Consider the following 13488-nt stretch of genomic DNA (forward strand, 5'->3'; position numbering starts at 1 on the left):
AGGAAGATAGGGTGGGAGGATAAGATTTCACTGTATAATGAACCAGGCTTAGGGCAAAAGGAAACAAAGCCACGACGCTATGGACTCCCCTTCCCTCACATAGTTGTTCTGTTTGGCTTAGCAGCATTATGGGGCTTTTCACTGATGATCCTTCTTGCTCAGCTCTTTAATTTAAGAAAAGAGAATATTATTCCTCTAAAGACCTGACTTTGGCATTAGGGTGTTGCTTTTGTTAGCAAATTGTCTTTGCTGGTTCCATTTTTATTTTTTTAAGTAACAAAAAGGACGAAACAAGGAAAAAAAGGTGAAACCCAATTTTTGCAGAAGAGAGGGTGCTCCTATAATAAATTCTGCCAGAGCTTCAGCAGCTTCTAGCAAGCCTTTAGCCACCGCAGAGCTTTATTAGTAACTACAACCCAAGTGTTGTGGCATTTGGAAAGCCGCAGAGCCTTGGTTACTACATCAAAGAAATTGTCATTTACATGCCTGGGCACTCCTCTGACATTGACAGCCGGTTACTTTGCAATCCTTTAAAATGATTCTGGGATTCCTTGTTCCTTTTGTAAAGAGCGTACATGGTAAATTGGTCTCTGTAGGGGAAAAGGGCTTCGGCCACCTCGGTGTGTCCCAGGAGCGGTTCACAGGGCATTGCTTGAAAACGCAGAGCAGGACCCAAACTGAGCGCAAAGCTTAGGCACTCGTAATAATTGTAGTAATTGGCACCTCAAGTGTGACAGCGACCAGCTCTGTCCCCACACCGCGCTGCCGAGTGCCTCAAGGGCAGCGATGTCCGTGGATGTAGGCCTCACGGGATTCCTGCTCATCCCACAGCCCCTGAGGGGCTGAGCTCACCGAAAAGATGCTGGCAGTTTGAGTCAGTGTGTCTCTTCTGTGCCTCTTCTCGATGCTATCGATGCACCTCGTGTCTTGGCTCTTGTCTTGGCGGAGAACTCAGGAGGGCCGGAGGGGCAGGGGCAGGGCCTGTTTTTGTTTTACATATGAAAGGCACTAGGAATGGGGCTTTTGGATGCTCAAATATGATGCTTTGGGAGCTGCTGAAACTGGAGGGCAACCTTCACAGAAAGTGAACTGTTCGTGCTCGTGACTTTGATCAAGCCCAGAACTGCTTCTACAACACCAGATCGCCTGGGAACCACCAGGCCCCTCTTGTTCCTGCCCCTCGCCTGAGCCAGGCTGTCCCAGCAGCGGTGTGAAGCCCAGCAAATAGTCAGAAATATGTTGCCTGCTCAATAGGAGCTTCTGCTTTCATAGCCTCTGGCCCACAGTCCATGCGGGTGTGATAAGCTCTGTCAGTCTCGGCTGGTTCCTCGGTCTCTAGTTAAATGCATTTTTATGAACTGGTGAATTGTTTGTAGGAATTATTTCACTGTAATGTGTTTCAGTGTCTGGCGCACACAAATCCTGCCAATTTTTCATTGTCCACAGGCAGCCCTTTTTCCCTTCTGTGGGGAATTGATTTTGAGAGAAGAATATACCTGCTGTGATGCCTGAATTCTCCGCAAGCAATCTTGCCTCTGAGTGCCAGCCACCCCAATGCTATTTAGCTCACAGGAAGTGCTGAAATTACAGCCCGAGGTGGCATGGCTGCTGCAGTGGTATCAAACAAGTGGGAATAGAATCGTCAGTGACAAGGGACGAGATGACCTCCACTAATCCAAACCTTTTACCCACATGTTTCTGCTTTCCATAAAAGTACAAATCTCACTTGTCTGTCATTTAATAAGATTACAAGGCAAGACCATGCAATTCTAACTGTTTGCTTCTGAAATGAAATCCATCCCTTGTGAATGGGGAGAGCCAGAGCTAACTATGTGTAAGATCAGAGTATGTCAAAGCACATCCTGAATTCTGTCATGGGTTTTCTTTCAGTCAAATGCTCAACGAGTGAGCTTGTTCTGGCTTTCTGCAAAAAGCGAGTGTTGCTCCCGGTGCTCCCCAAGACCGATAAATCTTTCTCATTTCCCTACAAAAGACAAGGAGCAGCAAGCTAACCAGTCAGTCTAAATCATCATATTTAAAAAACACTAATTCTAAGCAGTTTGTCTAAAATTTAATGTGTTTCTACATCTTTTTCTCGTTTCAGAATCCTGTGCTGTCAGTGAAGCTGTGATAGATTTTCTCTAGCTTCAGTAAATGAACCTAACTTTTCAGAAAGATGCTTGTAATCCGTCCATCTGTTTTGCTTAAATTCCTTGGAAACTACAGTTAGTCTACCAAAATTGCCTAAGTCATTTATTCATACTTGATTTATATATATATATTTTTAAAGGTTTAAAATTTCTGGCCTTCAGTTTAGGGTGGGTCCTCAAGACTTGATAGCATCACGTAGGAGACCCCCATGCTATCTCCAAGGAAGCCCTTGGCCTGTGCAAAGGCAGTGCAGTGCCAGGTTAGGAAGCAAGCTGGAAGCAGTAGGGCCCCATCAGCCCCAGCACCAGTACTTTTGTGGCTCCTTGCTGCGGGGCAAACTCTGCAGCCCTTGGTCTGTGCTGTTATGCACAGCAGAGATGGAGCCAAGGAATCCAAATAGCAGTTGCAGAGCTGTGAAAGTGCTCTGGGGTTGCAGTTCCCAACCTTCTGTGTCTCTTCCTCGGCTGACGGTGCATCCTGATGGCTGCTTTTTGCCCTCTCTCAGACCCCTGCAACTGAGGAAGTCTCTGAACAGCTGATTTCCCAAAGCTGGTATGACACGGGGCAAGGTTCAGCCCTGGCTTTGTCCTATGTTCTTGCCCAAATAGCTATATTTATATATTTTTTCATAACAATCATTGTCACTGATTTTACGACTGCCTCTACTTGCTACCTCTTTGCAGCAAGGTGGAGGCACCCTGTGTATGCTCCAAGTGCTGTTTCATTTACCTCTTGGGGCTTCCTGAAGCAGCGGTTGGATCCATACCATCATTTTAACAGCCTTTGCTAGATGGGTTCTCCATTAATTTATCTAATCCCTTTTGAACCTCTTTGTACTTTTGGCTTCCACAATCCCGTGCGCAGGGAGTCTGTATTTAATTATGTGTTGTGTAAAGAAGTGCTTCCTACTTTTCAGTTTCAACCATTTGCCTGATAATCTCATTATGCTTCCCCTAATTCCTGCATTGTGAGAAATAAGCGATCTGTTCCCAGGTTACCTTCTCTATGCAGTAATGGATTTTGTAGGCCACTATCCTATTTCCCGTCAGTTGTCTGCTTTCCAAGCTGGCATCTCCACTGTGCAGGAGTTGTTCCACACCTCTCATTATCCTCATTGCCATTCTCTGCACTGTTTGTAGTTCTCTAATTTTAGTCCACAGCCTTTTCCAGCTGCGGTGGCCAGAACAGGACATGGTGTTCAAGAAGGCATGGCGGGGCTTTCCACGATGTTGTTTCCTATACGAGATCTTTGCCAAGCTCTCCAGCGCTTTCCTAGCAATTCCCAATATGATCTTTTGCCTTTTGATATTGCTGAGCATCAGGTTTTAGGAATGACTCCCTTTCTGTATGAGAATAGCCAATTTAGAGTCAATAGCAGCACGTGTATACTTGGGGTTATTGATTTCTATTTCCAGAGTGCACACTGCATTGACTTGTCAGCCAGTTTCACAATAAGCATTAACTTTTGCTGAGTGCTGAAGTTTATTACCCTAAGGCTCTTGCTTCATAGTGGAATTCACAATTCCCAGTTAACCTGGGGGTAGAACGAAGTGCCTAGGAAATGGGGTTCACAAAATCTGCCAGGCAGAGCAGGTATTTAAGTTAGCTGCCAGGAGATACTGGTAGGGGAAGGGTAACTTCGATCTTCTTTTCAACCTGAGGAAGCTCCTTGTTTCCACTTGGGATTCACAGCATGTCCCCAGTTCTGCAGAGTGCCAGGTTTTCCTTCTAGAAACACAGGATGAGGATCCCTTGTCCGACTGGTCATGTTTGGGCATCTCACACTTGTAGCACTTGCCTGAAACTCCTCTGTTCAGTTTTCTCCTGAAGTGAGATGGGAGACCACACTTACCATGTGAAATATGTATGTTTTGTGCCTCTGCTTGTAGGCTGAGGGGCGCAGGGACAGGAGAATGGAGCAGAGAACTCAGTGCTTTGTGCTTTGAGGATTGCTGAGTGAGGAAGGGAGCTGAATGCCAAATGCGTTCAAGGATATCATGTCTACTCCCTTGTTTTGAGCTCCCGGAGAGGTTGCTCACACTTCAAAGGAAGAGATGGACTAAACTCAGGATTAAAACACATCCGTCTGAGCTTGAGGTTACTTCCAGAGATACTGGCTGCTTGTAAATAAGTGGAAATGCTGCCATGGACTTGGCTAAGACCATGGTTTCATCACCTCCTTTGGTGTTATTGTACTTCACTTTTTCAGCACACAATTTTGAATAACTTCATCGAGGTATTGAGTAGTTTTCAGTTCCCTGGTGCTCTGTTTCAGCTTTTCCCTCTAAAAAATATCACTGAAAACTGTTATATCAGGGCACGGAGTAAGTTGCATATCTTAAAACTTTCCATACTTTTCATAACCATCACCTATTCCCTGCATACCAGACCAGGAAAAGCAATGAAATACAAAACTATCCGTCAGTTTCTGCCTCCATCAAACTCAGAAAAAAGACAATATCAGGGTAGCACATCATCTGTCTCTCATTCACTGTAAATAGTTTTAGAGTACCAGTAATTTTTCTCTCTACCTTCTGGCTGTTACGAATGCAGCAGACTCCAGGAAGCCCAGTGGTGGCTGAGACTCTGCTTCCACTTCAGCTTTTTTTTTTTTTTTCCCTGCAAATTAGTCCTTAACTTTGTTCCAGTATTTGAAAGATCTAATATTCCATCTAAACTGAATATTCAAATATATTTTTAGGTTCCTTCTGCATCTCTTTTAGTAGTCTCTAGAGCCTTGCATCCCCCCCAGTTCACCAAAAGCACATGATTAAGTGCCTGTGTGCTTTGCGGTTCTGGGGCCTGAACTCTTAATTTCTTTTCTCAGTTTTGTTTTCAAACATTTGAAAGGCCTGGTGAGATCTAACTGCAAGACATTTATGGCTTTAATACTAGTTATTGTAAAAGTCAGTGGCCATAAGTCTAATGTGTTTGTGCATGTATGTATATACGCACGTTACTACCGCTGGAATTCAAGAGCTAATGATGTTATGAACCTAAAATCCTGTTTGTTCCTTAGCATACTTGTATACTGAGATTATAATAATAGACGTCTGGCCAGAAGCAGTTGTCTCCATTAAAAACTAAATCTTTGGCAAATATTTCCACGTTACATGAGATATACAACTATTCTTTTCCTAAAATCAGAAAAACTTGTGTAGCAATTATGGGAAAGTAATTGCTGTTGTCTTCTGAAGCGTATCTGTCACCTATGCCTCATCAGAAAACTGACAAACTGCAAGTGATAAACGCATATCCAAAAACTTCTCGGATGAGAAGTTTTCCTTTGAGGTGATGCTGGTTTGTGTTTTGCACTTTTTAAATAATTATCAAAATCTCAAGTCCAATAATTTTACAGAATTTGAAAACCTGAATAGCTTTTTGCCTAAAAGACAACCCAAAAGACCACCTACTCTTTCAATGCAAGCATCGGTCACCGACAACCAAGTTGGAATCAGAATAAAAATGCATTACTCTCCAGACACTAACTTAAATTTACTGGAAAAAGTACTGACCAAGTTAAACAAGCAATAAAAGTGGTGTTTTGGGGGTACTGACTGATAGATGAGTTCCTCGTTTGTTCTTTAGGGCTCAGGGCAGCATTTAAGCAGTTTTGTTTCTCTTTTCTTCATTTTTAAATGATTTTTTTTTTCTCCCTCTGGCTCTCTTATATATTGATGTAACTGGTGTTGCATGAGAAATTACCTCATTTCAATGGCTGGAGCCAGTTCCTCTATCAGCTGCAGCAAGGTCTCCTCATTTATTTAATGAGCCTGGATAGGTAGGAAATGAAGTATTAGGAGCTGCAGATGAAGAAATTAAAGCCGAATTTTCTGTTTATTAGGGTGGTTTGGAAGAAAAAAAAAAAAAAAGGAAAGAAAGAAAGAAAATGAAGAGTTATATTAATAAAGCCAGGATATATAATTGGTATTTGGATTATGGCATGATTATTACTTTGCAGACACGGGACTCCATTATCACTCAGTCATCAGCAAAGGAGCCGCGTTCTGAGCTCGTCTCATCTCTGAAGCTGAAAGAAGAGCTGGTTATTATCTTCAAGTGGGGTTATTAATGAGGGGAAAAATCATCCCCAATTACTGTGAAGCAAAATATTTCAACATTTACATATCTGAGACTTTAATTTTGATCTAGTCTTTCATGAGTTCTTAAGCTCAGACCGTACTCACTTTTCAAAATGCTCCCACAGTGACATATCGAGGGGAAGCTGTACCTATCCAAGTGTTGGCTTCCCAAGGCTTCAGGGTCTCAGAAACATTGCTCATCCCATCCATGTGTTGCCAGCAACTGACTTCCACTGAGAAGGAAGGAAGTAAGAAATTCTGGCCTGGAGATACTGTCTGTGTTCACAGTCCATTTTTTCTTAACTGGGATTTATCTGAAAGCTCTTTTCACTCTTTCTCTCTCTCTCTCTTTTTTTCTTTTTTTTTTTAAAGAAGGTATTGATCCTTATGAAATTAATGGTTTGGAAATTTTTGACTGTGAACCTCCTCGAATAAAACCTGAGCAACACAAAGGTGATGATTTAAATTCAGTTAGACGTGTGGGCAGTAGCCAGGAGATGGGAGAAGGGCTGTCAGGACTGTGAATCCATCCATCAACACAGATGCAAAGGTCTGACCTTGGTGGGTTCAGGAGGCAGGGACGTCAAACACAGTTTGCAGTCAATTGGAAATGCAGCTACCAGACAAAGAAAACTCAATAATTACACAGCTGTTTCAGTAGATTACAGATTTCCTAGAAAGCGATATAACAGCAGTCTGTGAATGGAAAAAGGAAACCATCTTTCTTTTTTTTTTCCTTCAAAAACGTAATTCCTGAAAGTCATCAGATATGTCCTCTGTAAACTTCTCTCTTTTCAAAACCCACAGAGTCTGCTGAAGATTTCTGTACAGCACTTATGCCCGCTAATGTTTAGATGATTTACAGTGAAAACTGCTGCAGAAAGGTCTGTCTTGGACAGCCATATAAATATTAAATTAATTTCTTATGAAGGATGGTTGCTATTACACTAAATATTAAATGAATTCATAATACTTGGACACTCGCAATAAATCGTTTCTGGGATTGCGTTCTAACATTCCATTCCAAAATCCTTTCTTTTTTTTTTTTTTTTGGTATTGAAGCCATGGAAAAGGACCAGTTGCTCTTAAAGAAACGTGTGGCTTCGTAACATTAATGAATTCCCACGGCAGAAGGGGTTTTAACTTACTCCCGTTTTACAGATGGGAGGAGGAGGCATGAAGGGGTTTAAGTTGAACTGCTGATCACAGCAGGTTCAAACCCAATCTGTTTCTCATGAGAGACATCACGATAAATTATCAGCTCCTGACAGTCCTCGTTTTGCTTGAAGTGCTCTGAGCGGAGGATCTGGCAGTGTGAGACCAGAAGAGGCTGAGAGAGCACTTGGCAGAGCCAGAGAGAGGGATGTAATGTCTACACTCCAGGCACTCAAGGTGTTTTGTATGTGTTCACCTCCAAATGTCTTGCCCACGGGCACAGAGGGAAGGATGGGACTCTTCTGGTTTTGACTAGCAGGTCCGTGTTTAGTAAATGAAGTGCTTCGTCTTAGCTCTTTAAAGACCACAGATCTTAGCCTCAAAAGTTTAGTAAAATGCTCAGTTGAATACGAAGAGGCTAAAAAATCAATTCTTTATTTTGCCTTTTGTTAGAGCAGAACGACGGGTACATCAGTGAGTTCATTATAGCTCTCTGCTGTCTGAGGGATGGGAGCTTCAGTGTAGAAATTGATGCCAGAGCTAACCTTGTAGGGTGGAAGCTGTTCTTGTAAACAAAACCGAATGTTTTTTAACGTACAGACGGGTGTGAATGTATGCATTTCCTTCTTTCCAAAGATTTTGGCTGCTATGCCTTACATGGTCTTAGACATACAAGGTATTTCTAATGAAAATTTGCCAAGGTATTTAAATTAGAAGCAGAAATGAGAAAAGCTGCTACCACGTAGGAATATTAATTGTTCATTATACGGGGCTTCAGTTCGTGTAGTTACTTTGCATGTGCAAAGCTGCCAATTAAAGAGGCTCAAAGTGCTCACTGCCGCACAATAACCATTTCTCCAGAGCCCCACAATGGCTATTGCATTCTGTCACTGACCTTTAGACACCTTCAAATGTATATTGACACAGTATGCTGGGATCGTTAGAGCTATGGTTTCAGTGAGCTACAGGGAAAGGAGAGGTTTGCAAGTTTTGAAGAGCTTTAAAATTTGATGTAATGATGACAGCAGCGGTATTTCTTAATTAGAGAGTGAGAGAAACACTCTCTAACACACGTGAAGTATTTTTTGGTATTAGTATTTTTACTTCAGGTGAGTTCCAGCGTGCACAGCTACCACAGCTCCTGCAAGGCTGCCTTCTGGTCAGGGAGGGGAGATGCTTCTCAGGGGCCTTTGGCTTGCTTTTCTGGTGCATCCAGGGGAATTAAGGTAGTGGTTTAGACCTGACGGTGCCATATGGCCAGCCTCCCTTAGCTTCCACAGGTTCTGCCTGGATGAACATCTTGGCAGGAGGGATCCTTTAATCCATAGAGTAATCTGTAAGTGACAAATGCCCTTAATAGTGGGAGCTGGTGGTATGCAGGAGACCACCATACCGCCAGCTGGAAGCATAGTTCAGACTGTTCTTCAAAAATCACTGGACATTGTCTCTGAAATAACAACTGTACTTTGCTTTTGTTCTTCCATATTTTAACATTTACGGTATTTCTTCTTTCTGATCAGTCTGTGACAGCTGAAAAGTGCAAACGAGAACTTTGGGAGCCGAGACATCAGATACTCCAAGTACATTTACAAGTAGATTTACTACTCTGAGCATCTTCTAAAAGCTTATATTTATTTTAGTGTAGCCCTCCTATTCTTTAAAGCTGCTTTGAAAAATTACTTCAGCAGTCAGCACATAAATGAGCATCATTTTAAACCTCGCATGAGACATTTTGTCTACAGAGAATAAATAAATTGCTGGCTTGTATTTCCAAACAGTGTTCCGGCTCAAAGATAGAGAGATCCTTTTCCATAAGTACTGTGGTTGCTGGGTTCATTTTTTTCCCCCCCCAGGAACCTATTATAGAACAAATTATCAAATATAGCCAAACTTCTCAGCCCTGAGTCTCTGAAGATAGTCTTGGATAATGCCTTGCACGTCTGATGGAGGAGAAAGAAATCTAACAGACCTTTTACAAAACTTCTTGTGTGGTTAAAAAAAAATGGAAAAATTACTGCAAAGCATTGCTGGTTGCAACTCTAGCCTAGCGCTACAGTGCACCCAAAAAAACTTTCTAGCTGAAGGAAAGAATATTCTCTATTTGCATGTGCTTGAGGTGGACATGTAGCAGGATTTCTCATTGTTATAAAGCATGCAAGGTCTGATGCATCTCTTCGGTAACAAAGGCTGAACTTTTTTTTTTTCCATGTTAATTGAAAGAGTGCTGTTATCTTGTTGTCATTACTCTGTACCAGAAACCCCTGTAGAAATGTCAAAATTCACATGCACTGACAGTGTAATTGCCAAGCGTGAATATTGTGGTCTATCTCCAAACGTAAACGCCTTTACATTAACACTGGAGGAGAAGTGGCCCACCTCTGGCAGGGAGATGCGGGTAGGTACAGCGGCGTAATGCAGGATGTGGAGGGGAGCACACTCTGCAAAGAAGGATTAAAGTCTGTCTCGTGCCTCCCTTCTCCCTACCGTAAATCTACATCCAGTAGTAAATGGTGAGCAGTGACTCAGGCAGCAGTGATGAGCGGTTCTCTGGCAATGGTCCGAGATCTAAAATCTTTCTGCAGATGCTCATGCTTTCCCAGCGGGGGTTTTTCAACGTAGGGCCTGCTGTGTCACCTTTTGGGAGTTTCTCTACTGGGGGACAGGATTCCTCTGGAAGGGAGAGGGCAGCAATTCGGTTGCCACCTTCTCTGCACGGGAGGTTTGTACCTTTGCTGCCCCACTAACTGCACTGTTTCTTTCAAGAGACATATATGATCACTGCCTGGGTGGACTTGAAAGTAGAGATCATCTTTGCAATATGCTACGTCCTTCTGCTGAACAAGTGCATCACTGTTGGGCGGGGAGGGATTTTTAAAAGATCTTTATTAGCAAAGGCTCAGGTTCTGCCTGGATCCACTCCTAGTCAAGGCAGTGAAGGGAAGTTTCCTGCCACACACTGAGATTTTCCAAAAGAAAAACAGAGGGATTAGGGATGTCTGCTCACTGCCCTGATTTCCTTTGGTTCCTTTGCAGAAGGAGAAGAAGAGCGGGCTGCTGAAGCTGCTAGCAGGAGCATCAACGAAAAAGAAGTCGCGCTCCCCACCATCCGTGTCCCCCACGCACGACCCCCAGGCGGCCATCGAAGGGGTCCTACAAGGAGCAGTGGGACCCGAGCTCTCCTCCCTCTCCAGCCACGGCAGGGCCGGCTCGTGCCCTATCGAGAGCGAAATGCAGGGAGCCATGGGGCTGGAGCCTCTGCACAGAAAAACAGGCTCCTTGGATTTGAATTTTTCCATCCCTTCTCCTGCCAGGCAGCCCCTCTCTTCCATGGCAGCTATTCGGCCAGAGCCCAAGCCTTTGCCTCGGGAAAGGTAAGCCGGGTATCTCCAGAGGTCACCTGGAGCATGCATCCATCCTCAGGGAGGGTTTGGAGGGGGACTGCAAGTTTAACTTTCTCAGGGGTTGTTGGGTTTTTCAGCTCTGGAGATTGACTGTAGGCGGCTAAATGGAGAGGACAGCAGTGCTTTCTCAGCCCAAAGGGTGTAGGTTCTGTGGCAAATACCACTTTATAAAGGGGATCCCAATATTTTAATAAACTCATGAGGCTCTCATGTAGCAATTTTGGAACAATAGCAAAGCTGCGAAAATTTGAAAGAAATCATTTTTTGCCTTAGAGTATGAATGAGGCTAAATGAAGTGCGCTGGACAGGTCAGTCTGACCCTGAATCTAGTCAGGGTTTTAGAGCAGCTGATGCAGGGCATAAAAAGGGATGCTACAGGACAGTCCACACCTTACACGGTGTTTACTGAAGGCAGGTTGCAGTCTGGCTGGGATGATAACAATAACCCTGTAACATATTTAAACTTCTCTAAGGCATCTGGCCTGTTACCACAAAGTGTCCTGCTGAGCAAGCTGTACACAACTGACCGGCGGGTATTAAGTAGATGGCAGACTCTTCGGCATTGGATGTCCCTCTAGATCAGGAATCTGTAAAAAAGGAGTTGGGTCTTGGACCCACACTGTCCAACATAAAGTCTTTGCTGCTGCAGGATGTATGACTAAAGAGGGAGGAAGGTGATGAAGAGGGTAGACACAATGGTACAGAGATAATTCAACTCTTTGGTGAGGAGAACACCGAGTAACAGCATATTTCAGAAGAGCCAAATCTGAGGCAAAATGGAGTGGACTCAGAGAAATATCATAAGAACAATAGATGATTTAAAACAATATGCTGTTAGGAAGTGATACACAGATCTTTGTTACATCTGTTAAATAGCAGGCTTAGGAACAGCTTGGTACCAGGCTGTAGGAGACTGAATAAGGGAACAGACATTTTTTTATTCTGTCTGAAAGAGATGCTGTGGTTCAAGCACAGCTATTAGGCTTGAAGCAGAAATAAATACAGGCAAGTCCTTCAGTGCTGTAATGAAGGCAGCGAGAGCACACTATCGGAGTAGTCTCTTGTCCTTAAAATCCATGAAAAACCAATTTAGTGAAAAGAGTGAAAAACCAATCCCTATTTAGGCACACTTAATTTGGTCTACATCAGTTTAGATTAATGCTATAAGAAAAGCTAAATCAATATAAACCAGATTTAGCACCAGCGTAACTACATCAGAGGAATGCTGCACCTTTAGTTAAACGTAGTCATGAAAAGAAACCAGGAGGAGCATTCCCTGGCGCCTCTGGAGCTGGCTGTTGAGGTGCTGCTTTCAAAGCTTTGATGTAGAGAAGTCTGGACACCTTGTTTAATAGGCCAGGGCCAGTCCCGTATCCTACAAATTTCTCATTTCACCTCTGGAGGGTCCTGACAGTGAAATGTTCAACTAATGACAATTACAAGCAGCTGGAGTGAAACAGAATGGAGCCAGAGGGACACGAGTTAGCTGCGTCTGCTCAGCCTTGCTGGAATGAGGAGCAAATAGATTTAGACTGCTACAACTGTGCAAAGACTTCCAATTGCAGTGTATGGTGGGAAGGAACTTCCTCTGATTTTAAGCGTTTTGATTCCTGAGTCTTAAATCTGAAAATAAGCTATAATTGAAGTAACCCTAATTATACACAGCAGGCAAGATGCTTTAATTGATTTATGAATTAACTTCCATATCATTGGTGTTATCTGCATTCCTTAACTGATCGTATGGGTTTTTTCATGCCCATAATGGGAAATATTAATTACCTTCATGCACTAGGAAGGATAATGCTTAGTCCTGGAATAATCTGAGCAGATACATTAAACACTTGCCTCTTAGAAATTCATCCCACATCCATCTGTGCTCATTAAATCATCAAATTGCTCAGAAGTACCAAATTATATTTTTTTTAAAACAAATTACAGTTTTCAAACCACTTGTTCTCTTCACATCTGGCAGCGGAGGAGCTTGCATTCAACATCACTCAGCTCCATATTTTGCTTGTTTGCATTTTGGTGCATTTCATCTGCACAGTAGGAGCAATTCTCTGAGAAAGAAAAGGGAGGGGAGGAAAAGCAAAAAAAAAAAAAAAAAAAAAAGGTTAGATAAACAGATTCAGATGCTGGATGAAATTTTAAAAAGCTGCAGAGCATTTCAGTGCACTTAGCTGTACTTGGCTTTCCGTCTCCCAACGCCCATCTGTGCACACAGAAACAGAGCACTGGAAGGTTGGAAGGAGTAGCACATTCCTTAATATTTACGGCATTCGAACGGGGCTCACACAGGCAGCAGAGCACCGCTACTTCTCCCGTGGAGGCTGCCCTGCGTCTCCGGCACTCGCCACAGCCAGGCTACTGGTCAAGGCCAAGCAGCCGTGCCACTAGCCATGTCGGAGGTGCATTATGTGGCCCTCATTGCAGCTTGGCCCTCACACTTTGAGGTGCCTGCCCTGCTGCCTGGCAGCACGGCCCTTGGTGGGAGCTGCAGCCTGTCAGAAAGGAAGGTGTGCCGAGCTGCTGCTAATTTCTGTCATTTTTTTGTGCAAGGAAAACAAGTATTTTATCTTACCCCACTTGACATTTCCAAAACCTGGCCCTGGCTGGCTGGGTTGGAAAGGAAGTTGGTCATTTAGCCGTGATGTTTAACTGGGATGCTTTGTGCCCAGCCCTGCCTTCTGGGTGTAGGT

At 43.4% G+C, this 13488-nt stretch overlaps 1 protein-coding gene across 2 annotated transcripts in view; it reads left to right on the forward strand.

Moving 5' to 3' along the window:
• Positions 1 to 13488, forward strand: part of SH3RF3 (SH3 domain containing ring finger 3) — a 238815-nt gene that overhangs the window by 216620 nt on the left and 8707 nt on the right. For both annotated transcript variants that reach the window (XM_066985177.1, XM_066985186.1), the window contains exon 9: positions 10422 to 10759. In XM_066985177.1, the coding sequence (XP_066841278.1) occupies positions 10422 to 10759 (338 nt within the window). The remainder of the gene's footprint in view (positions 1 to 10421; positions 10760 to 13488) is intronic.

This window comes from Anser cygnoides, chromosome 1 (assembly GCF_040182565.1).
Source record: "Anser cygnoides isolate HZ-2024a breed goose chromosome 1, Taihu_goose_T2T_genome, whole genome shotgun sequence".
NCBI lineage: Eukaryota > Metazoa > Chordata > Aves > Anseriformes > Anatidae > Anser > Anser cygnoides.